This window comes from Electrophorus electricus, chromosome 2, assembly GCF_013358815.1.
Source record: "Electrophorus electricus isolate fEleEle1 chromosome 2, fEleEle1.pri, whole genome shotgun sequence".
Lineage (NCBI taxonomy): Eukaryota > Metazoa > Chordata > Actinopteri > Gymnotiformes > Gymnotidae > Electrophorus > Electrophorus electricus.
In genome coordinates, this window is record NC_049536.1 from 21515441 (window position 1) to 21543351 (window position 27911).

Sequence of the window (27911 nt, forward strand, 5' to 3'; positions counted from 1 at the left end):
CTGTAAATAATTTTAAAATATGGCTAGATATGTGTGTACATTTTTGTGTGACACACTGCAGATCCAACATATAAAATTTTCAAAATTGCGATAAAAGATATTAAATGCATAATGTAAATGTTAAAAGATAACCTGAAAATCATGGAACACCAATAAGCTTTAAATGGTCCAAAATTGCTCACCTTATTGTCAGACTCTCCAGTGGTCAGGCCCTCCTTCTGCGCATGTGAGAGTGTGTGTATTCCACTAGTGTCCAGGCTAACGATGCTGGTACTAGAAGGTCTATCATACTTCAGATCACTTTTCCTCGAGTCAGTAGTTCTACAAACCTCATAATTGTACATATGTTGTAAGGTCCCTGTTCCTCCTACGTCTGCATAAAGGGGTGGATAATATGGAATAACTGGGAGGTTTGCGCTAGATTTGTAAAACATCTGCTCTCGTCTCCATCTGTAGCATTTAACTGACAGAATGGTTATAATGGACACGATAAAGAGAAACGAAACTACAGCCAAGGCCAAGACGAGATAAAATGTGAGGTTGTCGTTGTATTCCTTGTCGTGTGTAAAGTCAGTGAACTCCGAGAGCACTTCAGGGAAGCTGTCCGCCACCGCCACATTAATATTGACTGTAGCTGAACGAGAGGGCTGTCCGTTGTCCTCCACTACAACAGTGAGCTTCTGTTTCACAGCATCTTTATCGGTGACTTGGCGTACAGTTCTTATTTCTCCATTCTGTAAGCCCACTTCAAACAGCGCCCTGTCTGTCGCTTTCTGCAGTTTATACGAGAGCCAGGCATTCTGTCCGGAGTCCACATCAACAGCCACCACTTTAGTGACAAGATAGCCCACGTCTGCTGAACGGGGCACTATTTCAGCTACTAGAGAACCGCTGGTCTGAACAGGGTACAGAACCTGAGGTGCGTTATCGTTCTGGTCCTGAATAATTATTTTCACACTCACATTATTACTGAGAGGAGGGGAGCCTCCATCTTGCGCTTTGACGCGAAAGCGGAAATCTTTGATCTGTTCGTAGTCAAAAGAACGTATTGCGTTGATGACTCCAGTATCAGGACTAATGGATACGTAAGAAGTGATTGGCATCCCATTAACCAACGAGTCCTCTAGTATGTAAGAAACTCGAGCATTCTGATTCCAGTCTGCGTCTCTGGCTTTGACTGTGAATATGGAGAGACCAGGTGTGTTGTTCTCTATGACAGAAGCCTCATATGAGGTTTGCTCAAAAACAGGCGCGTTGTCATTCACATCTGATATTTGTAAGGAGAGAGTGACGCTACTAGAGAGTGATGGCTCTCCCTCATCGGCGCACGTCACACTGATATTATACGCGGACTCTCTCTCTCGGTCTAAATCGTTGTCGGTTATCAAACTGAAGAAGTTTGCAGATGTGGACTTTAATGTGAATGGCATGTGGTCGCTTATAGAGCAGTAAACTTTGCCATTTTCTCCTGAATCTGGATCTGCAGCATTTATCATTGCAATGACAGTTCTAGGTGGTGAGCTCTCAGATACCACTTGTAACTTTGACATTATGTTGATCACTGGTTTGTTGTCATTTGCATCAAGGACATCAACAATGACTTTGCAAGAATCAGAATGTCCTCCCTGGTCTGTAACCTGAACCTCAATCTCGTGAGCACGCATCTTCTCAAAATCAATATCACCTCTTAATTTTAACACGCCGTCGTTTTCATTTATTTCAAACATATCCGCATCCTCCGTTATGGTATACGTGATTTCTCCATTTGACCCCTCATCGGCATCGTGTGCGCTAACGGTAGCTACAGTTGTGCCTTTTGGCGAGTTCTCAGCCACACTGGTTTTAAACACAGACTGAGAGCATACAGGAGCATTGTCATTAGCGTCTAAAACTGTAATGTGTATTTGCATTGTGCCAGACATCTGCGGAACGCCTCCATCCACAGCAGTTAACAACAATACAATTTGCTTTTGTTTTTCACGATCTAAAGGTTTCTGTAAAACCATTTCTAGCTTCTTAATACTGCCTGACTGACTCTGTAGATTTAGAACAAAGTTGTCACTTGGTTTCAAGGAATAGCTGTGTAGTCCGTTAACACCGACGTCGGGATCGATTGCTCTCTCAAGTGTAAATTTCGCACCGTTTTGAATCAACTCGCTAATTTCGAATTTAATTTCTGTTTTTTTAAAAACTGGCGGATTGTCGTTTATATCTGTAATTTCAACAGCAACGCTGTAAAATTCCATAGGGTTTTCAAGAATAATCTGAAAGTGTAAAGCGCAAGGCGTTGTCTGTCTGCATAGGGCTTCTCTGTCTATCCTCTCTTTGATGAGGAGGACTCCCCTTTCTCTGTTCAGCTCGATGTATTCTGGAGCGTCTGCGGTGTAAACACGAGCTTTACCTGCCTTCAAACGCTTTAAATCCAAATCCAAATCCTTCACTACATTACCTACAAAGGAACCTTTTGCCATTTCCTCGGGAATGGAGTAACTGACCTGCCCGCGTGCTAAATGAAAAGAGAAGAGCCAAAAAACCATCAGTACTTGCCGCGCCATTGTTTTCTCCGAAATGTTCCTCGATGAAACGACACAGAAAATGGCTCTTAAATTCGACAGACACGAATCCATTGCGATGTGAATTCAACAATGTCCACAGCAGCAAGAAATAAATTGTGCCTTAATAGGTACGGAGTAAATACTCAGGACAGCTTCTCGACGGATCCCGTCTTGGCTTCTCCTCTGTGTGTTCTCTTTCCTCTCGCTAAACGGGTGAAATAACGGGGGAGTCTCTGCTGAAACCTGCTGCTGTAACCGCAGTACACTGTCCAGCAGCGGCACATTGAGTCCAACACGACAAATTGCAATAATATAACGGCCAAATTTTTTTTATATACTGGACTGGGTTTCCAGAATGCATTGTAACACAAAGATCATCGCTAAATAGTATAGCGGGTATGAAACTGAGCACATTCTCAATTAAGACTGTTAAAAAGACTGTGAAGCTTTTGGGAGACGGGGCCTGATGCGTCTCTGAAATATTATTTACCAGCTGAAGCATACGGAAGAGAGGAAGAAGACGACGACGAGGATAAATGGTCAAAGCATATTGAGAGGTAAATTGACACGCGATTAAATGATTGAAACCTCTGCTGTGTCATAAAACTCCCTACTCAGCAAAACTATTATCAGAATGTAAATGCTGTGCACGAAAGTCAGTGAAATTTGCCTGTCAAAGATGCTTTTTTTTTTTTTTTAAACCGGTGCAGTAGCTAAATTTAAAGTGTCCGGGTACTCATTACATTAATTTCAAAACCACGGTCAGCGCAATACACCAAAACCCCTTCGCAAAATATATTAAATGTAGGCAAGATTTAACATTTCAGTTACACCAACCATAACAGTGACAGTTGCTGCTTACCTTATGACATGTATTGCTGGCCATTTTCTTATTCTGCACGTGCGGAAGTGTTTGTGTTCCACTGCAGTCCAAACTAATGATGCTCTCACTGGAAGGTCTGGCGTATTTCAGATCGCTTTTTCGTGAATCGCTTGTTTTGCAAACTTCATAATTGTACACATGCTGTAACGTTCCTGTTTCTCCTACGTCTGCGTAAAGGGGTGGGTAATATGGAATAACTGGGAGATTTGCGCCAGATTTGTAAAACATCCGCTCACGTCTCCATCTGTAGCATTTAACTGACAGTATGACTATGATGGACACGATAAAAAGAAACGAAACTACAGCCAACGCCAAGACGAGATAAAATGTGAGGTTGTCGTTGTATTCCTTGTCGTGCGTAAAGTCAGTGAACTCCGAGAGCACTTCAGGGAAGCTGTCCGCCACCGCCACGTTAATATTTACTGTAGCTGAACGAGAGGGCTGTCCGTTGTCCTCCACTACAACAGTGAGCTTCTGTTTCACAGCATCTTTATCGGTGACTTGGCGTACAGTTCTTATTTCTCCATTCTGTAAGCCCACTTCAAACAGCGCCCTGTCTGTCGCTTTCTGCAGTTTATACGAGAGCCAGGCATTCTGTCCGGAGTCCACATCAACAGCCACCACTTTAGTGACAAGATAACCCACATCTGCTGAACGGGGGACTATTTCAGCCACCAGAGAGCCACCGGTCTGTACGGGATACAAAATCTGTGGTGCGTTATCATTTTGGTCCTGAATCATTATTTTCACACTCACATTGCTGGAGAGAGGAGGGGAGCCTCCATCTTGCGCTTTGACACGGAACTGGAAATCCTTGATCTGTTCATAGTCTAAAGAGCTCAATGCGTGGATGACGCCACTGTCTGCACTAACGGACACGAAGGACGAAACGGGTACTCCGTTAACCGCCGAGTCCTCCAGTATATAAGAAACTCGAGCATTTTGGTTCCAGTCTGCGTCCACGGCTTTTATTGTGAATATGGAAACGCCTGGTGTGTTATTTTCTAAAACAGAAGCCTCATACGAGCTCCTCTCAAAGACAGGCGCGTTGTCATTCACATCTGATATTTGTAAGGAGAGAGTGACGCTGCTGGATAGCGACGGTTCTCCCTCATCAGCGCACGTCACACTTATATTATACGCAGAATCTCTCTCCCGGTCTAAGTCACTATTCGCGACTAGACTAATAAAATTGTTAGTAGTTGTTTTGAGCGTGAAAGGAATATCCTCGTTCAGAAAACACTGAACTTTCCCATTTTCCCCTGAGTCTGGATCTTGAATGTTAATCATTGTAACCACTGTTCCTGGTTTAGAATCTTCAGCTATTACTTTTGTTTTTGACATTATGCTTATCGAAGGACTGTTATCATTAATGTCAAGAACATCAACTATTATTTTACAAGAATCAGTGAGACCGCCGCGATCGCTGGCTTGTACACGTATCTCGTAGTGGTTCGCCTTTTCAAAGTCAACTTCCCCTATTACGACAACCTCGCCATTGTCCTCGTTTATGTCAAACACGTAACGTACGTTATCTTGAGTATTTGTAATGGAATAATCTATTTTACTATTGGAGCCCTCATCAGAATCCGAAGCACTCACTGTAGCGACAACAGACCCTTTTGGGGCGTTTTCCTTAACGACAGCTTTGTACACAGGCTGCGTAAAAACAGGGGCATTATCATTTGCGTCTAGTACAGTTATGTGAATCTGTATATCACCAGACATCTGAGGATCTCCTCCGTCAACTGCGGTTAAGACCAATGACATGTGCTCTTCCTTTTCACGGTCCAATGGCTTTTGTAAAACCATCTCAACATTTTGACCTCCTCCTGACTGGCTTTGAAATTTGAGGATGAAATGATCGGTTGGCATTAATGAATAGCTTTTTAAGCCGTTCACACCAACATCGAGATCTAACGCAGGCTCTAACGTGAACTTGACTCCCGGAATAGCCGATTCACTGATTTTGAAATGAATGTCTGCCTTCTCAAAGCTTGGGGGGTTGTCATTGATATCCAACACTTCGACAATAATGGTGTAAAGTTCCATAGGGTTTTCCAGAATGATCTGAAAATGTATAGCACACGGTGTTGTCTGTCCACATAACCCCTCACGGTCTATTCTCCCTTTAGTAAGAAGGATTCCTCTTTCTTTGTTTAGTTCGATGTATTCCGCGCTGTCTCCAGTATAAATGCGAGCTTTGCCTGATTTCAGTCTCTGTACATCTAATCCCAAATCCTGCGCTATATTACCGACTAAAGAACCCTTTGGCATTTCTTCAGGAATGGAATAACTGACCTGCCCGTTCGCAATACTCACACAGAGGAGACAAATAAATAACAGTACTTGCCGCGTCATTGTTCTTTCCGACATTTTCCTCAACTACATAAAAATAGATCCACGGGTACTGTTAGCGCATCAAGAGTCACATCCAACGAGATATTCGTAAAATGTCCAGTACAACATTTAAAACAATATTGGCATATATATCCAAAACAAACTCTCCATAGCAGTGTGTTCACGATACGTGCCCTGTCTTCTTTCCTGAATGAGCGAGGCGCTCCCCGCCTGTTTTTCTGTCTAAGATATAAAGGTGGTGGGGGGAGGTGCTGTGAGAATTACACAATATTACGACAACATGCTGACCAATAGCGGCACTTGGAGTTCAATAAAATGAATTGCACTAAATATTCTACACTGTGACACTATGTATAATTAGAAAGTGATTGTAAAAATCTGTTCAACTTGGTTACACATACATAAAACAATTTAAATATCATAAACAATTTTAAGAGTACAATGTAAATTAAAAAGTTTGAGAGACCAAGGATTTTTTTAAAAAGGGCATTTCAAATAACAGCTATAATGTAAAAAGTATTTGCCCGCAAAACGTTAATGTATACATTCATTTCAGCACTATGGCCAGTGACTGTTGGTTAGTTTCTTGACAACAAATTCCTTTGATATTACTCAAATGACTCAAGATGTATACGCCTTCCCCAGCTTCAGGTTTAGAACCACCATAATACTACAGCAGGCCAAGAAACGCTACTGTCTATATCTGTTGGTCACTTTAAAACAAACAAACAAACAAACAAACAAACAAACAAACACGCCCCCCCGCCCACACACACACAAAACAAAACAAAAATATGCAAACAAAGTGAGCTCACCTGATCATCAGAACCATCACTGGTTAGTTTATCCGTCTGTGCATGTGCCAGTGTGTGGGTTCCACTGGTGTCCAAAGTAATGAAGTTCTCACTAGAAGGTCTGGTATATTTCAAGTCACTTTTTCTGGAGTCAGTGGTTCTGCAAACTTCATAATTGTACATATGTTGTAACGTTCCTGTTCCTCCAACGTCTGCGTAAAGGGGCGGATAATATGGAATAACTGGGAGATTTGCACCGGATTTGTAAAACATCCGGTCACGTCTCCATCTGTAGCACTTAACTGACAGTATGACTATGATGGACACGATAAAGAGAAACGAAACTACAGCCAACGCCAAAACGAGATAAAATGTGAGGTTGTCGTCGTATTCCTTGTCGTGCGTAAAGTCAGTGAACTCCGAGAGCACTTCAGGGAAGCTGTCCGCCACCGCCACGTTAATATTGACTGTAGCTGAACGAGAGGGCTGTCCGTTGTCCTCCACTACAACAGTGAGCTTCTGTTTCACAGCATCTTTATCGGTGACTTGGCGTACAGTTCTTATTTCTCCATTCTGTAAGCCCACTTCAAACAGCGCCCTGTCTGTCGCTTTCTGCAGTTTATACGAGAGCCAGGCATTCTGTCCGGAGTCCACATCAACAGCCACTACTTTTGTGACAAGATAGCCCACATCTGCTGAACGGGGCACTATTTCAGCCACCAGAGAGCCACCGGTTTGTACTGGGTACAAAATCTGTGGCGCGTTGTCATTCTGATCTTGTACTTTAATTTTTACAGTAGCGTTGCTACTTAGTGGCGGTGAGCCTCCGTCTCGGGCTTGTACAAAGAATTCGAATGCCTTGATTTGTTCATAATCAAAAGAGCGTACGGAATGTACAACACCACTCTCCGCATTCACTGACACAAATGAAGATAATGGTTCTCCATTGAACTGTCCGTCTATGAGTACATAAGATATTCGCGCATTTTGGTTCCAGTCTAAATCTTGCGCTTTGACGGAAAAAATAGAAACGCCGGGAGAATTGTTCTCCGTTATAAAAGCGGAATAAAAACTTTTCTCAAATATCGGCGGATTGTCATTCACATCGGAGATTTTAAGACTAACAGTTTTGCTAGTAGAGAGGGGCGGTGATCCCTCATCCACTGCAATGAATGTAATGTTATACTCGGGTTTACTCTCTCTGTCTAATATACCATCCGTCGTTAAAGTGTAATAGTTTTTAAAAGACGGTTTAATTGCAAAAGGAATTTTGTCAGTTATAGAGCATTTTATTATGCCGTTTGTGCCAGAGTCGAGATCTTTCACATTAACGATGGCTACCGTAGTACCGCTAACAGAATCCTCTGGGATTGGACTGGAAAATGACGTCAATGATATTACAGGAGCATTGTCGTTCACGTCAACAACTTCAATCCCAATTTTAGTGGACGCAATTAAACCACCTTGATCTTTTGCTTGAACACCGAGCTCGAAATATTTGTGCTTTTCATAATCAATAAGTCCTTTAACCGTTATTTCACCGGAGTTCTCGTTGATTGTAAAAATATCTGCAACGTCAGCAGACATTCGAGGGAAATGGTAGGTTACATGACCGTTGGAGCCCTCGTCAGCGTCTGTGGCACTCACTACCATTACCACGGTATCTTTCGGCGAGTTTTCTGCAATAGCAGTTTTTAACTCTTTCTGCGTAAACACGGGGGCATTATCATTGACATCTAACACTGATATATATATTTTAAGCGTGCCAGATCTTTGTGGATCACCACCATCAACAGCCGTTAGTGTGAGAACCAGTTTGTCCTCCTTTTCTCTGTCTAAAGGTGCATGCAAATACAGCTCCGCATATTTACTGCCATCAGGACCAGTCTGGACTTTAACATTAAATGTGTCAGTCGGATTTAAAGTATAGCCCTGAAGAGAATTTTTTCCCACGTCATGATCTACTGCACTCTCTTGTAAAATATGCGTGCCAGGTTGAGCCGATTCAGATAACTCAAACTGTATCTCCTTTTCTGAAAATAGTGGAGCATTATCGTTCACATCTAATACTTCTATCACGACACTGTGGAGCTGCACAGGATTCGTAATGATTATCTCAAGACTAAGACTACAGGGAGATACCTGACCACATAGACGCTCTCTGTCGATCCTTTCTGCGACTACCAGAAATCCTTTGTCTAAATTCAGCCTGATGAACTCACTGCTATCGCCGTTAACAATGCGAGCGCCACCCGATTTCATCCGCCGTGCATCCAAACCTAAATCTTCCGCGACGTTTCCCACAAATGACCCTTTTTTCAGTTCTTCGGGGATTGAGTAACGGATTTGTCCCAAAATTACATCAGCGATTGAGAGGAGTATTAATGCCGGTACCTGCACTTTGGACGAAAATCCATTACACCCACCACAGCGCACACTCCCTATGATAGTTCCAGACATCCACATGACACACAGCAGAAAACGACTTCTTCTGAATACGACTGCAGCGTATATGTTTCGAAATACAAAGCCACAGTCCAGGCTGTCCAAAAAGATCGCAGTAAACAAAAAAGTGTTGTTGTTTTTTTTATTTTTTTTATAGGAGATTGATATAAAAGCCCGTGTGTGGCAGCCTCTGTACGGTTCCGTGTGGGAATACTGCAATGCACGGGGAGTGACTGTGATATTTAAATAAATCCCACTGCTAAAGCCAACAGCGGCACTTGGTGACAATAACAGGTATAAAATATCACAAAGAAATCACTAGAAACATTTATAAATTATATATGACCTTCTGTTGAAAGATAAAATAGAGAATAAAAAATGGGAAAAAAATGTAGTGCAAACCTTTTTATATTGAGTATGACACTGGATAAAAATAAAACGATTCCAGGAGCCTTCGGCAGTTATTATTACAAGCACGAAAAACTGCATTTACATTATAACGCAATTCAGAACTAACAGCGAAAAAAAATCCAATGCATACTATGAACTCCTTAACAAGCCCAAACATAATAATCATACGGTAAAAACGTAAAGCTAGAAACAAGTATAAACCTTGAGTATTAAAAGTCTCACCTTTAGTGGCGACTCTGGATCATTCGGGCTGTTTCTCTCGCTGGACGCGCGTTCCGTCCTTCCCGCGGTACTAGGATCCACTATCAACACGCTCCGACTGCGTGGTGTGATGTACTTAAAATCACTCTTTCTGGAGTCAGTAGTTCTGTAAAGTTCATAATTATAAACCTGTTGCAGTGTTCCTGCACTTCCGCTGTCATCATAACGCGGAGGACAGTAAGGAATAACCGGAAGATTGGAATGATAGTATATGCGATTTTGCCTCCATCTGTATATTTTTACTGATATTATAACTACCAAGCACAATATAAACAAAAAAGACACTACTGCCAATGCCAAGACTAAATACAAAGTCAGGTTATCGCTGTATTCCTTGCCGTGCGTAAAGTCGGTGAACTCCGAGAGCACTTCAGGGAAGCTGTCCGCCACAGCTACGTTAATATTGACTGTAGCTGAACGAGAGGGCTGTCCGTTGTCCTCCACTACAACAGTGAGCTTCTGTTTCACAGCATCTTTATCGGTGACTTGGCGTACAGTTCTTATTTCTCCATTCTGTAAGCCCACTTCAAACAGCGCCCTGTCTGTCGCTTTCTGCAGTTTATACGAGAGCCAGGCATTCTGTCCGGAGTCCACATCAACAGCCACCACTTTAGTGACAAGATAGCCCACATCTGCTGAACGGGGGACTATTTCAGCCACCAAAGAGCTTGTAGTGTGTATTGGGTACAAAACCTGTGGTGCGTTGTCATTTTGGTCCTGAATCATTATTTTCACACTCACATCACTACTTAGAGGAGGGGAGCCTCCATCTTGCGCTTTGACACGGAACTGGAAATCCTTGATCTGTTCGTAATCAAAAGAGCTCAATGCGTGGATGACGCCACTGTCTGCACTAACGGACACGAAGGACGAAACGGGTACTCCGTTAACCGCCGAGTCCTCCAGTATATAAGAAACTCGAGCATTTTGGTTCCAGTCTGCGTCCACGGCTTTTATTGTGAATATGGAAACGCCTGGTGTGTTATTTTCTAAAACAGAAGCCTCATACGAGCTCCTCTCAAAGACAGGCGCGTTGTCATTCACATCTGATATTTGTAAGGAGAGAGTGACGCTGCTGGATAGCGACGGTTCTCCCTCATCAGCGCACGTCACACTGATATTATACGCAGAATCTCTCTCCCGGTCTAAATCACCATCCGTTGCAAGACTATAAAATCCATCCGATGAGGAATGAATGACAAACGGAATATTTTCATTCAGCACACATCTCACCCTGCCATTTTCATTTGTGTCGGCATCTTGTATATTCATCATCGCCACAACGGTTCCCGGCTTGGCACTTTCAGAAATTTGATGCAGTTTGGACATAATACTGATTGCTGGTTTGTTGTCGTTTTTATCAGTGACATCAATAATAACTTTACAAGTATCAGTAAGACCCCCGTGGTCCCTTGCTTCCAATACTACCTGATACTGTTTGTGTTTTTCGTAATCCACATTTCCTATTAACGTTATTACACCATCATTCTGACCTATTTGAAGTAGGTCCGACACTCCTTTCGACGTGGAAGACAGCGAATAAACAACGACTCTGTTCGATCCCTCATCTGCGTCGGAGGCACTGACTGTGGTTAAAACAGTGCCCTTCGGAGCATTTTCTTCTAAGCTGGCTTCATAAACTGCCTGACCACAAACAGGAGCATTATCATTTGCGTCCAAAACTTTAATCATTATTTGCATTGTACCAGACATCTGAGGCTCGCCTCCGTCAAAAGCTGTTAAAAGCAATATAATATAATCTTGCTTCTCTCGATCCAGGTTTTTTTCTAAAACCAATTCCACACTTTTACTGCCATCGGGCAAATTATGGGTCTTTAACCCAAAATTATCAGTAGGTTTTAAACTGTAATTTTGAAGGCCATTTGCGCCAACGTCATTATCTACAGCAGTTTCCACGGCAAATTTTGCACCAGCGAAGGTCGATTCACTTATTTCAAATTTCATGTCATTCACGGTAAAATGTGGCGCGTTGTCATTGATATCCGTTATTTCTAACGTCACTCTGAACAATTCCATTGGATGTTCCAGAATGATTTGAAAGAGTAACGCACAAGGCGTTGTCTGTCCGCATAGGGCTTCTCGGTCTATCCTCTCTTTAATAAGGAGGAGTCCTCTTTCTCTGTCCAGCTCGACGTACTGAGCGCTGTCTCCAGTATAAATACGAGCATTACCCGATTTTAGTCTCTTTAAATCTAAACCCAAATCCTGCGCTATATTACCGACTAAAGAACCCTTTGGCATTTCTTCGGGAATGGAGTAACCGACCTGCCCGCTCACTGAACTGAGTAAGAGAAGCCAAATAAACGAAAATACTTGCTGCGCCATTGTTCCTTGGGTCGTTTTCCTCGGTGACAAAAAACAAAACAAAACAAGAATAATACTTCAGATAGTTATAGATCCAGGGTAAAGTGCATATACCGATTTTCAGAACAAGAATAACAAAACAAAGCCGTATTTCCAGAACAAAGAAAACGATATATCCTGTTTTTGTTCTTTGTCTCTCCTTTGACTTGTGTGTACTGAAATCATGGGGGGCACTGCAAGACATGCGCAATTTTAACAAGAACACACTGGCTAATAGCGGCATGCTGAGTTCGATATGATGAACTACATTCAGTTAATGCAATTCATTTTCTTATTCCTATTTTAGTCCAACGTAAATTGTAACAAGAATAGACTATAATAAAGAACATCTCTTCACGACTAAAGGAATATGGCTAAATGATATGACATCATTTAGACGATAAGGAGGCAGACACAAGTGCGGCGAAGAGAGAGATTTATTAAGGGCAAATCCAGAGTCAGTTTACCAACACGAAGAGCACGAGAATGCATGACAAGGCCAAGGGCTAGATCGACACACGCGGAGGCTTGAGTAAACGAAGTTGAGAATTAACATACAGGCTAGGAAAATTAAACCTGACTTACATACATTCGGATACAGGATTTCAGATACTCAGACAGTCATAACATTCACACACAAACGCACGCAATGAACAGCCACCACCCATGGCATCAGACAGGGTTTAAATACATGAATTTAACAAGGTAGAAACGAGGCACAAGTGTGAGCAATCAAACGAGGGGAGGAGAAAACGGAACTACGGCACGGAACACAAGACAGGGAAACGATGGAAGCTGAGAGAGATTAATCGTGACACATATGTACAAGATAAAACCTTTATGCTCAGAAAAACAAGAAATAAACAGCCATGTACTATTACAGACAGCATACGGACCATAAAATAAAACATTTGTTTAGTCATTTTAAAACTAGCATTTAAAATGTGGGTTAGAGATTACTAAAACAAACACGTGTAATAGACTGATAATGTTCTGACTGATAATGTTCTGCCTAAGTCAAAGATGTTGAACCGTAATTAAATAGCTGCTTTATGCAAACACTCTACATGTAAAAGCAGCTCACGTAAACGAGAAGCTCACATGGTACAGCAAGTAAAGAAAGGCGCGGGTTTCTTGCCCAGGGAGCACAAATACTGATCATACTGATAAATATGTAGATCGCTTCGAATCAGAGCGTCTGCCAAATATTGTCAAGGTAAATACAAAATTGTAATGCTCTAATTAGAATACACATAACAAAAAATATCTTATTATTATTGAAAATGTGTTCTCACCTGATCTTCAGAATTACTGGTCAGTTTCTCCCTCTGCGCCTGAACAAATGTCTGTTTTCCATTAGTCCCCAGACTATTAATGCTCTCGCTAGAAGGTCTGACATATTTCACATCACTCTTTCTCGAATCAGTCGTTCTGTAGACGTCATAATTGTACACATGTTTCAGCGTTCCTGTTCCTTCAACGTCTGCGTAAAGGGGCGGGTAATACGGAATAACTGGGAGATTAGCTGTAGATTTATAAAACATCCTCTCACGCCTCCATCTGTAGCATTTGACTGATATTATGGTTATGATGGTCACGGTAAAAAGAAACGAAACTACAGCCAGGGCCAATATTAGATAGAACGTCAGACTATCGTTGTATTCCTTGTCGTGCGTAAAGTCAGTGAACTCCGAGAGCACTTCAGGGAAGCTGTCCGCCACCGCCACGTTAATATTTACTGTAGCTGAACGAGAAGGCTGTCCGTTGTCCTCCACTACAACAGTGAGCTTCTGTTTCACAGCATCTTTATCGGTGACTTGGCGTACAGTTCTTATTTCTCCATTCTGTAAGCCCACTTCAAACAGCGCCCTGTCTGTCGCTTTCTGCAGTTTATACGAGAGCCAGGCATTCTGTCCGGAGTCCACATCAACAGCCACCACTTTAGTGACAAGATAGCCCACATCTGCTGAACGAGGCACTATTTCAGCCACAAGAGAGCCACCGGTCTGTACTGGGTACAAAATCTGTGGCGCGTTGTCATTCTGATCTTGGATAAAAATATGTATTGTGACATTGCTACTTAAGGAAGGGGAACCGCCATCTTGCGCTTGAATGTCAAACGTGAGCTGTTTAATCTGTTCAAAGTCAAACGAGCGCACTGCATGCAACACCCCGGTTTCAGCGTTAATGGATACGAAAGAGGAAACTGGTATTCCACCAATCTGTTGCTCAAATAGAAAATAAGAGATTCTTGAGTTCTGACGGCAGTCCGAGTCTCTGGCACTTACAGTAAAAATAGACAATCCGGGAGAATTATTCTCATTGACATGAACCGAGTAGGCGTGTTTTTCAAAAACCGGCGCATTATCATTGACGTCAGACAGGGTAAGGCGAAAGGTTACAGAGCTCGAGAGAGGAGGCGAGCCAGAATCCGTGGCGGTTAATGTAATATTATATTCCGCCACAGCTTCACGGTCAACATGGGCGTCAGTGAGCAAGTTATAATAATTAGAAAGAGAAGAATGTATTTGAAAAGGCAACCCTTTATTTATTGAGCAGATCACGCGTCCATTATCCTCTGAATCACCGTCTTTAATTTTGATTACTGCAACGGTAGTGCCAGGAGGAGAATCCTCTGATACAAGACTGTTGAACGACATGATGGTGATAACTGGTGCGTTATCGTTAACATCTACAACCTCGATAATTATCTTACTGGAGTCAGTTAACCCGCCCTGATCTTTGGCCTCCACTCTGATTTCATATCTTTTGTCTTTTTCATAATCAATTTGGCCTAAAACGGAAACTATTCCTGAGATTTCATCAATGTTGAAAATGTCGGCCACGTTTCCCTTAAGTTTAGAAAAATAAAACGTAATTTTGCCATTCGATCCGCTGTCAGCATCAGTTGCATTTAGGGTTGTTATATATGTGCCCTTTGGAGCGTTCTCTACCACCGAAGCCCTATACACTGTCTGGTTAAAAACAGGGGCATTATCGTTAACGTCTAACACAGTAACGTCTATACTAACGCTGCCAGATCGCTGAGGAATTCCGCCATCTACAGCGACGAGCTTTAGAGATAAATATGGATGTTGTTCTCTATCTAAGGCTTTCTGTATGACCATTTCCGCGAATTTACTGCCGTCCGGGTTGGTATGCTCCTTTAAAACAAAATAATCATTGGGTGTGAGAAAATAACTCTGCAAAGTATTCATTCCGACATCAGGATCATCTGCACTCTCCAATACAAAGCGCGAGCCTGGCATGGCAGATTCGCTGATTTCAAATTTTAAATACTCGTTCTGAAACGTCGGCGGGTGGTCATTTACGTCCGTTATCTCGACAATAGCACGGTGCAGCTCTATTGGATTCTCTAGAATGATCTCGAAACTAAAACTGCACGGCGTTATTTCTCCGCAGAGTTCTTCTCGGTCTATTCTCTCATTTACCACCAGTATCCCTTTGTCTGTTTTTAGCTCTGCGTACTGAGTGTTTTCTCCGGTAACGATGTGGGCTCTGCCCGTTCGGAGCCGTTTTAAATCCAGCCCAAGGTCTTGCGCTACGTTACCAATCAGTGAGCCTTTCTTCATTTCCTCTGGAATAGAGTAACGGATTTGTCCAGTAACAAAGGAACAGAATAGATTAACGACCAGTATCACATTTAGTCCACATCCGCTACATCTAAACGTTGAGAAAAACATATCCATGATTAAATTCCAGAAAGAAGGGAAATTCATTCATCCACAAAATCCAAAGAATGTTTCTTTGTTATCCCAGACAAACGGTACAATTACGTTTCAATTTTAAATGGTATTGTAGATGTCCTCTCCACCGCTCTTCCCAGTATAAAGGCAAGGGGTCTGGGATACGCAGGGACATAGGAGTGGCCAAGGCTCACACAACGACGTCAGAAAAAGGGAAAAGATCCTAGATCAACAGCGGCACTCAGAGTCTAAAAGCAGAAAATAAGGCTTTAACATAAAATGTTTAAAGTCTTACAAAAAAGATTCCCAGTGACTTGTAAAGTAAAAATTCTACTATCAGTAATATGATAACTATTGATGGACTAATTCCTAAACACAGTGATCAGCTTTATTAATAAAAAACGGTTTAAATGACGAAACATGAATCTCGAAGGCTGGCTCACAGCATTATTTTCTTACCTGAGCGTTAGGCACGATTACAAAATTAGACGCGATTAAAGTGTTGGACATGATTACATATACGAACTGCAAAAAACAACTGCTCAGCAGCGGCCGAAATAAAGTAAAAATAAAATGCTGGTACTGTGTTTGCTCATACCTTACCAAAAATGTCAGGTATCTGCGTATGCCATTTAGCTTTTTAATTACAAGGTTACTTTAAAATATATCACGGTATTCTCAAATAGGATAATATAATATGCAGTTATAAACAAACAAAAAATCAAATCAGCAAACAAGATTGGTTCACACAGTCTCACTTACACAATGTCTGCTAAAATGGAATCAAAATGACTGCATATTTTTTTTGTTACATTTATATATCTCTTTTCTAATAGCCACGGTCGCCTCTCAGTGATACAGTGTGCTATACTGTAAAGATACACCGACCAGCTGACAACCATTTCAGCACCAAGGAGAGCAACATGACACAAGCCGGCTCAATCATGGCGATTCGCATCAACTTTAAGATACCAGCATAATTTAACTATTGAATTGAATGAATTACACACACACACACACACACACACACACACACACACACACACACACACACACACACACACACACACATATATATATATATATATATATATATATATATATATAAAATGTATGTATGTATTTATTTATTTTTTATTTATTTATTTATGTAAACTCACCATGGTGTTGCTTGCGTCACTGCCGTCCATACACCGTGTCTCTCTTGGAAAAATGTCTGCTCCATCACAGTCAACGCTCATTAGACTCTGACTGTTCGGTCCGACATATTTAACATCACTTTTTCTGGAATCAGTGGTTCTGTAGACTTCATAATTATACGCATGCTGTAGAGTTCCGGTCCCCACGGAGTCAGCGTAACGCGGTGGGTAGTACGGTATAACCGGAAGTTTGGACTGATAATAAGTACGATATTGTCTCCATCTGTAGATTTTAACAGATATTATAACAACTAAACAAGTAACGAAAAGAAACGACACTACAGCCAAAGCTAAGACTAAATAAAAAGTCAAGCTGTCATCGTATTCTTTGTCGTGCGTAAAGTCGGTGAACTCCGAGAGCACTTCAGGGAAGCTGTCCGCCACCGCCACGTTAATATTGACTGTAGCTGAACGAGAGGGCTGTCCGTTGTCCTCCACTACAACAGTGAGCTTCTGTTTCACAGCATCTTTATCGGTGACTTGGCGTACAGTTCTTATTTCTCCATTCTGTAAGCCCACTTCAAACAGCGCCCTGTCTGTCGCTTTCTGCAGTTTATACGAGAGCCAGGCATTCTGTCCGGAGTCCACATCAACAGCCACCACTTTAGTGACAAGATAGCCCACATCTGCTGAACGGGGGACTATTTCAGCCACATGAGAGCCACCGGTTTGTACTGGATACAAGATCTGCGGCGCATTGTCATTTTGATCTTGAATGTGAATTTTAATTTGTGCGCTGCTGCTAAGAGCAGGTGCACCTCCGTCCTGAGCGTTTATATAAAACTCCAGCGATTTAATTTTTTCATAATCAAATGAGCGCATTGCGTAAACCACACCAGTTTCAGCATTAACAGATATAATAGAAGATAACTGTTCTCCATTTAGCTGTAGGTCTTGGAGGAAGTAGGATATTCTAGCATTTTGATTCGAGTCTGCATCAGTTGCATAGACTGATGTAACAGAATGGCTTGGTGCATTGTTTTCCGGAATAAAGGCCGAGTAAACACTCCGCTCAAACACAGGTGTATTATCATTGACATCCGTGACTCTAATCAAAAGTGTTTTATTACTTTTTAAAGACGGAGATCCCTGATCACCTGCCGTTATGGTTACGTTATACTCTGCAACAGCTTCCCGGTCTAAAATGTTGTTTGTAACTAATGTGTAATAGTTTACCAAGGATGACTTAATTTTGAACGGTAGAAACCGACTAATGGTGCAGTTTACGAGCCCATTCTTTCCTGAATCGGCGTCTTTGACGTTTATGATAGCCACGGTGGTTTCTGGCGGGGAGTCCTCGGGTATGTTGTTTGAAAAGGAGGTTAAGGCTATAACCGGTGTATTATCGTTCACGTCAATCACTTCAATAATCACTTTACATGAATTAGATAGAGAACCTTTGTCTTTGGCGATTACGTTCAACTGATACTGTTTGGTCTTTTCAAAATCAACATCACCCTGAATTCGAATTTCCCCGGTGTCCGGATTAAGCGAAAATACACTGCTAGCATGAGAGATTTGATCGAGATAATAAGTTACTTGGCCAAACACGCCTTCATCTTGATCATTTGCGAGGACCCTCGTAATAAGAGTGCCCCTCTGCGAGTTCTCCGCCACAGAAGCTTTATAAACGGCCTGTGTGAAGATGGGAGCGTTATCGTTTGCATCTTGCACGGCGACGCATATACTCACTGTGCCGGTGCGCGGCGGGCTGCCGCCGTCAGCCGCGGTAAGAGTAAGCCTCATTTCCGCCTGCTGTTCTCTATCGAGCGGGCTCGTGAGCACCATCTCTGCGTATTTACTACCATCCGAATGCGTCTGCTCTTTTAAGCTAAAATGGGTCGTGGGTTTCAGATTGTAGCTCTGAAGTGAATTAATACCTACATCAGGATCTACCGCACCGCCCAAAATGAACTGCGCTCCTATTGTCGCTGACTCACTGATATCCAAGGTAATTTCTTTCGTCGTAAATGCGGGTGAGTTGTCGTTAATATCCAGAATTTCTACCGTGATACTAAATAATTCCATGGGGTTTTCTAGAACAACCTCAAAACTGAAACTACACGGCGACGTTTGTCCACAGAGCTCCTCCCGGTCGATTCGCCTTTTCACCGAGAGAATGCCTTTGTCTGGCTGGAAATACACCAGCTCGCCGCTGTCTTCGGTCACAACACGAGCTCGACCGGACTTTAGCCTCCCAACGCTTAATCCAAGATCCTTTGATAAATCACCAATCATGGATCCAGTCTGCATTTCCTCCGGAATCGAATATCGAACTTGCGCGTCAGTTACATGCTGTAAAATACACAAGATCAGGCTGCACAGCCATTGAGGCGAGCTTACTGTTGATCTCCAAAACATAATATTTTCTTTCAGTTTATTCTGAATATAAAAAAAAAATACAAACAACAAATAGATGTGTTAAGGCGTCAATGAAGAATAATGTTTAGAATAAAACTCAGAAGAACAGAGCCGAACGCGTATCCACCGTTTTTCCTTTCTACCATATTAGTCTGATCACTGAAGCCGATTCAAGGGAAGAGAAGTGACGTCAAGAAATCGCAGTGTTTCACACCAGCGCACATTCCTTGCCTAACAGCGGCACTCAGAGTACAAACAAATATTAACCACCACCAACTGCATCGAAACAGACACATCCAAAATGTTTACGTATTCAAAGATGACGTATTTATATAAAACTGCTGCTTAACGCATGAAATTGTAACTGTTGCTAAATATATTTTTGCAGGTCACGTACAGTGTTGATACACACCTACAGCAAAAGCCATTGCCACTTCAGAACCATGGACAACTCCATAACTACGCGTTGTGATTGCCACAAAACATAAACGGAATTCAAACTTTAATTGACAGACACTCGTGTTTCATCAGATTCCTTTGAAAATGAAAGACATACAATAGCATGTAAGCACATTTTTCTTTTATGAAGAAGCAAGTGCAAGTCAAAATCGAAGACGTTTAGGAATAACTCACCAGGGTGCTGCTTGTGTCTGTGCCGTCAATGCATCGCGCCTCCTTTGGAAGAGTGTCTGGTCCGACATATCTAACATCACTTTTTCTGGAATCAGTGGTTCTGTAGGCTTCATAATTATACGCGTGCTGTAGAGTTCCGGTCCCCACGGAGTCAGCGTAACGCGGTGGGTAGTACGGTATAACCGGAAGTTTGGACTGATAATAAGTGCGATACTGTCTCCATCTGTAGATTTTAACAGATATTATAACAACTAAACAAGTAACGAAAAGAAACGACACTACAGCCAAAGCTAAGACTAAATAAAAAGTCAAGCTGTCATCGTATTCCTTGTCGTGCGTAAAGTCGGTGAACTCCGAGAGCACTTCAGGGAAGCTGTCCGCCACCGCCACGTTAATATTGACTGTAGCTGAACGAGAGGGCTGTCCGTTGTCCTCCACTACAACAGTGAGCTTCTGTTTCACAGCATCTTTATCGGTGACTTGGCGTACAGTTCTTATTTCTCCATTCTGTAAGCCAACTTCAAACAGCGCCCTGTCTGTCGCTTTCTGCAGTTTATACGAGAGCCAGGCATTCTGTCCGGAGTCCACATCAACAGCCACCACTTTAGTGACAAGATAGCCCACATCTGCTGAACGGGGGACTATTTCAGCCACCAGAGAGCCACCGGTTTGTACAGGATACAGAACCTGAGGTGCGTTGTCATTCTGATCCTGGATGTTTATGAAGACAGTTGCATTACTGCTGAGAGGCGGTGATCCCCCATCCTGAGCTCGAACTTGTATTTTAAACTCTTTAATCTGCTCATAGTCAAACGAGCGAACTGCATGAAGTACCCCATTGTCTGAATTAATAGAGAAATACGTCGAAGCAGGCGAACCACTAACGTCACTTTCAACGAGATAATAAGCGACGCGTGCATTTTGTCCTTTATCAGCATCTGTAGCTTGGAGAGTGAATACTGAAACACCCGGAGAGTTATTTTCTATGATTCGTGACCTATATTCACTTTTACTAAATGACGGGGCATTGTCGTTGACATCTGTGATTTCTAGAAAAACATTTTTAGTGGTGGACAACGACGGAGTACCCTCGTCAGAGGCAGTTATCGTCAAGTTAAAACTAGGGAATTTTTCTCGATCTAGTGCCGCATCGGTGATCAAAGTGTAATATTTCCGCGAAGATGATTTTATCGCAAACGGAACATTTCGGTCAATATATAATTGAACCTTCCCGTTCTTACCGGAGTCAACATCTTGTACACTTATCAAAGCTACCGCTGTACTGGGAGGAGAATCCTCTTGTATTTTACCGGAGAAGGATGTCATGGTAATAACAGGCGCGTTGTCATTCACATCCAAAACATCTATAACTAGTTTAGCCGTACCTGCGAGACCGCCAGAGTCCTTTGCTTGCAAATTAATTTCATAATGCTGAATCACTTCAAAATCTAGATGATCAGCAAGTTTTATTTCACCAGTTTTCGCATTCACATGGAAAACCTGCTGCGCATCATCCACATTTGTAAATGAATACGTCACATTACCATTGTGACCTTGATCCTCATCGGTGGCGCTGATTTTAGTAATGAGCGTGCCTACTGCTGCATCCTCTAGCACGCTCGCTTTGTACAACGATTCTGTAAATGCGGGCACGTTATCGTTCACATCGAGGACGCTAATATGCACTGTAACGGTTCCAGATCGCGGCGGGTTCCCGCCGTCTACAGCTGTTAATATTAGAGAATACTCGCTGTGTTTTTCTCGGTCTAGTGGAGTCTGTAATACCATTTCTGCGTATTTGCTGCCGTCAGATCGACTGTGCTCCCTCAGTGCGAAATTATCCGTAGGCTTTAAACTGTAACTTTGCAGAGAGTTCAAACCTACGTCGGGATCAGCCGCAGTATCCAGAAGGAAAACAGTGCCTATTGGTGCGGACTCGCTAGTTTCAAGATGAATTTCTTTTTTGGAAAACGCTGGTGCGTGATCATTTATATCTTCAATTTCGACTGTAACGGAGAAGAACTCAAGAGGATTTTCAAGCAAAATCTCAAGACCGAAGCTGCACGGTGATTTCTGACCACAGAGCTTCTCCCTGTCTATCCGTTCCTTCACTACCAAATGGCCTTTGTTACGATTTAGCTCAACGTACTGCTTACTGTCGTCAATAACGAGACGCGCCCAGCCCGATACCAACCTTTTCACATCTAATCCCAGGTCTTTCGTTACGTCTCCAATAAACACACCAGGTTTCATCTCTTCCGGTATGGAATAACGAATTTGTCCCCTTGCTGCGGCTATTAGACAAAAAAGAAAAATTGCAAATCTGGGTCGCCATTTCAAAGACTGGCCTGTTTTCAATACGTTTTCTCCTTCGATACTCCACATGATATCCACTGCGCGGTCCACATATGTTAAACGTCGCAACGTGTTTCTCTTCAGAACGGTCGAGGCATAAAACTGACGTGTTCGACGTTTCCAGACTTATTTTACGGAGAAGTGCGTGTCTGTGTTTGTACACTCCGCCTAAATTGTGGAGACTGTCTGTACGCGCTGTCTCTATCTCCTTTGTGACGCACGGTCCTTTTGAAGCAAAAGCACAAAGCAGAGAATCGTCTCCTGAAGGCAACAGCACCACTTAGAGTCGACGAGCAGTAGGAGACCTACAGTAACACGACAATGTCTGAACACTGACAATAAAAAATCATTGAGGCTTAACCAGCTCTGTATGTTGGTATAACACTCGTTCTACCACTTGACAATGACTCCTTGTGCTATGACCAGGCCTTGTCCATCATAAGCATTCCATTCTCAAAGACTGTCTCAAATTATTACAACATAGTGCACTGTGACCCACTGAGTATTACCAGATGAAGAGACTCCATCATAAAAATACAGGTCTGGGTGATAAATACAAATGCTACAATTGGATGGCTCTTATTAGCCTGAAGAAAAGCAGAGAAATACAAACGTACTAAAGTGAACTAAACTGTGATCCCTCACAGGAAAAAATATCCTTAGTACACTCAACACAATGAGTGTACTATGGGTCTTGTGTACTATGGGTCTTGCTCCAAGATTGTTACAGAAACACCCAAACAGGTAAGTGAGGTGCAAGTTTGGTCAAAGACAGATAATAAACTAAGGTTTGTATTAATAAAACATAAGACAGATCAGCATTTCAATTTCTGCATAATATTCTTGCAGTGCAGTGAATATATTTAGTCAGTGTCAGTGTGTGAGTGGGTGCGTGTATGTGTATGTTTGTGTGTGTGCACGTGTTTGTGCATGAATGTGTATATACATTTTTGTGTGAAGGTTAAGGCCTTTTAATAGCACATAAATTGGGTTAAGAACCCCTGGTGTAAAAACATTCACATAATATAATGCAAAACAATGAGCGTCTCTAAATCCCCCCCTGCCCCAGTTCCATTCCACACATATATGTGCCATGGAAGTAGAAAACTCTTTTCCTTGCTCTGCTCAGCTACCACAAGATGGAGTAAGAATACAGTCAAATCACAGCTCATGTGTTGTACAGCAGTGCATCAGTCCATCAGTGCACCCCTTGTGTTTGGATATGAGAAAACCCATCACTAAGAGGCATTTGGGTTGTCTGGTATGTCTGTTAGCACTGTGAGAATTGAGTGTCCTGAACAATAGTGCTCAACTCTATTTTTAAATCACTAAGTGTATTCTTGAGTGAAATTTACTCAAATTCCACAATAACTTTGACCTCTAATAATGCTATTTCTGACTGTTTCTTAAAGAAATCAGTACTTATCTTTGGAAGTGTCTTTTTGCAAAATAAACAATATTTTAATGATGAACAGTGTGACAGACATACATGACTAAACCCTTAAAATCCAAGAATCTGGCACTGGATCCAGAATCTAATTTTTCACTCATGTAACTATGCACCTTTTATATTCGTTTCAATGCAGTCACTAAATAATTCACAGTAATTGCTGCATTACACTTTGTCAGATTAATAACTGAGTAACATTCTGGGACATTATGAGGGAAAGCTAAAAATATATGGTTTATGAATCACTATTCTTGCAATTTCAATATATAAACTAACATAAAAAGTATGTGTCTAAGAAAGGAGACAATTGTCTCTTACCTGTTGGAGAATGGCCCCATTTTCATTCACCATGAAAAAGCAGTCCAAGAAGAGAAGAAAAAGGTTGAAATAATTAGAATAACAGCTAACATAAAAACACCAGTTCAATGAACATAGGAATTCCCAAAACAAAGATAGCAATGCCGCTTTTGTAGAAGAATGTTAAAGTGGGAAGCAGCAAGCAGAGTTACACCAGAATATTTGTATTCCATGGTGACACATGACATCACAATTAAAGTAGCATCATAATACATAAAAACTCATTCCTGTAGTGTTAGTGAGCGCCTGCTTTCTCTAACATTTTAACAAGCATGAGAACTGCAGGCTGTTATGTGATGTGTATTTAACACTAGCAAGCCTTCAGTATGAATATGAATAGTACTAAAGTACTACACTTCAGCAATACAAAGCATGTAATGGTGGTGAGAGTCTAGCGACTTAGTGGAAATTGCTTTTGTCAAATTACTGAACTGAAATGAAGTCCCTGAACTTGACTGACACACTGGAAATGTCAGACATGTTGAGAGCAAAGAACGCATGATTTGATAGTAGATGAAATAAGAGTAATATATATGCTTGGCTCATTTCAGCATCATATATTTTGGAATTAATTTTTTTTCAGAATATATCATATTAAATGAGAGGGTCTGCAGTAGGAAGCAGATTAAAACCATGAACTATTTGAATTAAAACTCCCAAAGAAACAGTTTTTGGTGGCTAGAACATCAGATATACTGTAGCCTCAAAAAAGCACCTGAATACTGAGCCAACACTTACCAAAACATCGATAAACAATACAGCATACACAATATACCTTTTAGCAGTGTGATGAACAATGAGGAAAAAATACTTCAAGCAGGACATTTAAACACTGTTACATCCTGTTTATCCTTATTAGATAATAGGAGCTGGACTCAGAAAATGCATTATGTTTATTTGCAAATATCTATAGATACTCAATGCTTATGTATTCAAAATGCCCAGGTAATACATATTGCAGAGTTATGATCTATAGTCATGAAAAATGTCAGTACTCCATAAGAGATGGTATGGTTAAAGAGCTAAATTTGATCAAATCACTATGATCAATATGATCAAATTATCTGATCAATGCACAATTTCAGTTAATGCACACTATGTTCTAATAAAAAAGGCCAAAGATTCCTGCACAAAATAGCTGCCTTCCTGATAGATTAATGACACAGATGAACTTATTGAGCAAAAGGTTTTATAAAAAATACACAAAATGGAGTGTCTATTAATTTGCATTTTACTTTGAATTCTTAGTGACAGACAGCATGCAACACTCAACACTCACCAGGGGTATGGTCTTCGCAAACAGTTTGAAATGTATACAGGGGTAATGAGGTGTGATTGTGAGCACAGGCCTGTTTTTAAACAAATAACTAAACTAATACGAAAAAGTTCACATTTCAAAAAAATGTAAGAACTTGGTGTATGGTGCATAAAGATTGATATAATTCAGAATAATAGGGCCATGTCACATGCAGCACCACATTAATTATGGGGCTGAGATCGGGAACATTCTGATTCATGTCTGACACATGAATCTGAATGGAAGCTACCCCAGAACAAGGAGGGTGACCACCGTCCACCCCACTGATGGGTAAGAAGTACCCATCAAGCGCCCAATCACGTGCCAGGTTACCTGTGTCCTCTGCAACCGAATAGTGCACAACACTGCATGCACCACCAAACACAACAGCACAGATAAAAGACAGCGCTTTTACACATCACACTGGCAAATGCATCTCAAAGGCAATACTGTGTTATAGACACACTAATGTTAATTCAAATACTAATATATAGACAAATAATATCTGTTTGGAATCTGCACTAAAATTAAGACAATCCTGCCCTGTGGTGTGATACTTTAGACTTAAATTTCTCTCTCTCTTTTTCTAGTAGTAACATACAGAGTCCCCATACATTAGGTCACTCAGCTACTTTCATGCCACAGAACTGAAGAACGCCACCCACAGACAAAGACATGCAGTTTCTGTATGTTCGCTATGTATATTTGTGATGGGAGGAGGCTAAGCAGGATGCGGGGACGAGTCACGCTGAACAGAAACATACGTTTACACACAACGTAGCACACAAGCTAATGGGATTAAACACCAACAACAGTGACACATAAACAAAAGACATTTATACACATATACTAATGACACAATCAGGAGCAGGTGTGAGATACAGGGAGGGCATGGCCACATTGACAAACACACACACGAGGAGACGTTCAGGGGGGAGGGGCCGTACCGTGACAATATTTCTGTATTGAATGTATGAAAAGGTAAATAATGAATGTATGAAAAGGAACTATTTCCTATGTGCTTGGCTCAATTTAAAAATACAAGGAGTAAGAAAAAGGTGAAATGAAAACATGTTAGTAGAAAGAAGAAATGCTGATTGGCACGGAACAGTCCCCCTGCCACTGGTCACATGGTATGGCCTGCCGCGTGCACTGGAAGTCATGTCGTATTGTTTGTAACCACGCCCCTCTGATAGCACACACCTGCACCTGGTTTAATGTTGTGTGTTTGCGTATTTAAACCCCTGTTGGTGTGTGCATCAGTGCTGGTCATTGTTTGTTAGTGTTGCTAGTATTCATGTTAAATGTATATGTTTGTGTTGCCGTCATTGGTGTTCCTGGCAGTGTTATGTGTATTCATGTTAACCGTTTATGTTATGCATTAAGTGTCAATAAACATCTGTCAAAGTCGAGGGAGTCTGTGTGTCCTACGCCACACCCTGCAGCACTTGGGCCGTTACAGAATAACCAACCACCACAGGATGTCAACTCCTTCGACGGGAAATGGACTTTCTACAGGGATGTACCCAAGGACATCCCAAGCTGCTGCCAGGATCTCTGGACCTTGTGGAGAGGACCGCAACCAGTGTTTGCAGCCACTCCGGAGGAGGAGTGGAACACCCCCTAGAATTTCTTGGGGGGGAGAGAGAGAGCCTAGAGCTACCAATCCAGGACCGCGGAGAGCCGAGGGGCTCCACGAGGACCACGGTGAAGGCGGTTTGGTGGAGCCAGCTAGGTCTCTGGCTAGCGAGGGAAAGGCCCAAGGTCTTCCTCTTCCGTGGACACACCAGGAATACTAGATGGGTTCACCCAAAGCCCTAAAGGGGGACTGCCTCTGGGGCACTCCTAGAGCAGTTGTCAAAAGAAGGACCGTTAGGGGGAGTAGCACGTTCAGAGCCGGGGCGGACGTGCACCCCTGCTTGTCCAGTGGGGCCAGGGACATGCCTCCAGCGCCTGCGCTGCTAGCGGGTGCTGCATTACTGTGCCTTGTGTGTGTGTGTGTGTGTGTGTGTGTGTGTGTGTGTGTGTGTGTGTAGGCGCATCTGTTTTTATGTATCCGTGCCTTTTGTGTGTCTACGGGTGCATCGTCACGTTGTGTGGAGCTTACCGGACTGCCCTCAGAGAGGCACAAACTCTGCCTTTCTCCCTCCTACTAAAAGGTCTCCCATGTTGGTGGTTCCTAGCCCGCCATGTATTGGGCGGGCACCAGGCATTGCCTTGCTGTGTCTATGTATGTGTATATGGCGGCCTGGGGTTCGCTGTCCTGGAGTTGGACACGTCGGGAGCCGGGCCCGTGGGAGAGGTCACTCGCCACTGGTCACGTGGTACGGCAGTGGAAGTCACATCATATTGTTTGTAACCACGTCCCCATAACACACACCTGTACCTGGTTTAATGTTGTGTGTCTGTGTATTTAAACCCCTGCTGGTGTGTGCGTCAGTGCTGGTCATTGTTTGTTCGTGTTGATAGTCCTACGTG

The 27911-nt window shown here is 42.2% G+C and overlaps 1 protein-coding gene across 10 annotated transcripts in view; it reads right to left on the bottom strand.

Annotated features, from left to right (window-relative positions):
• LOC113577132 (protocadherin gamma-A11-like) overlaps window positions 1-27911 on the bottom strand; it is a 112791-nt gene that overhangs the window by 53593 nt on the left and 31287 nt on the right. The window contains exons 1-2 of one of the 10 annotated variants that reach the window (XM_027009634.2): window positions 3418-5978; window positions 291-373 (exon numbers count right to left, since the gene is read on the bottom strand). The exons of 2 other annotated variants lie outside the window; for them this stretch is intronic. In XM_027009634.2, the coding sequence (XP_026865435.2) occupies window positions 368-373; window positions 3418-5814 (2403 nt within the window). In that variant the 5' untranslated portion in view covers window positions 5815-5978 and the 3' untranslated portion in view covers window positions 291-367. Of the gene's footprint in view, window positions 1-182; window positions 3088-3417; window positions 5979-6614; window positions 9220-9671; window positions 12229-13369; window positions 15907-16941; window positions 19471-19974; window positions 22523-27911 lie in introns of those variants that run through there. 7 more of the 10 variants (XM_035521441.1, XM_035521403.1, XM_035521378.1 and 4 more) reach the window with 7 other exon arrangements.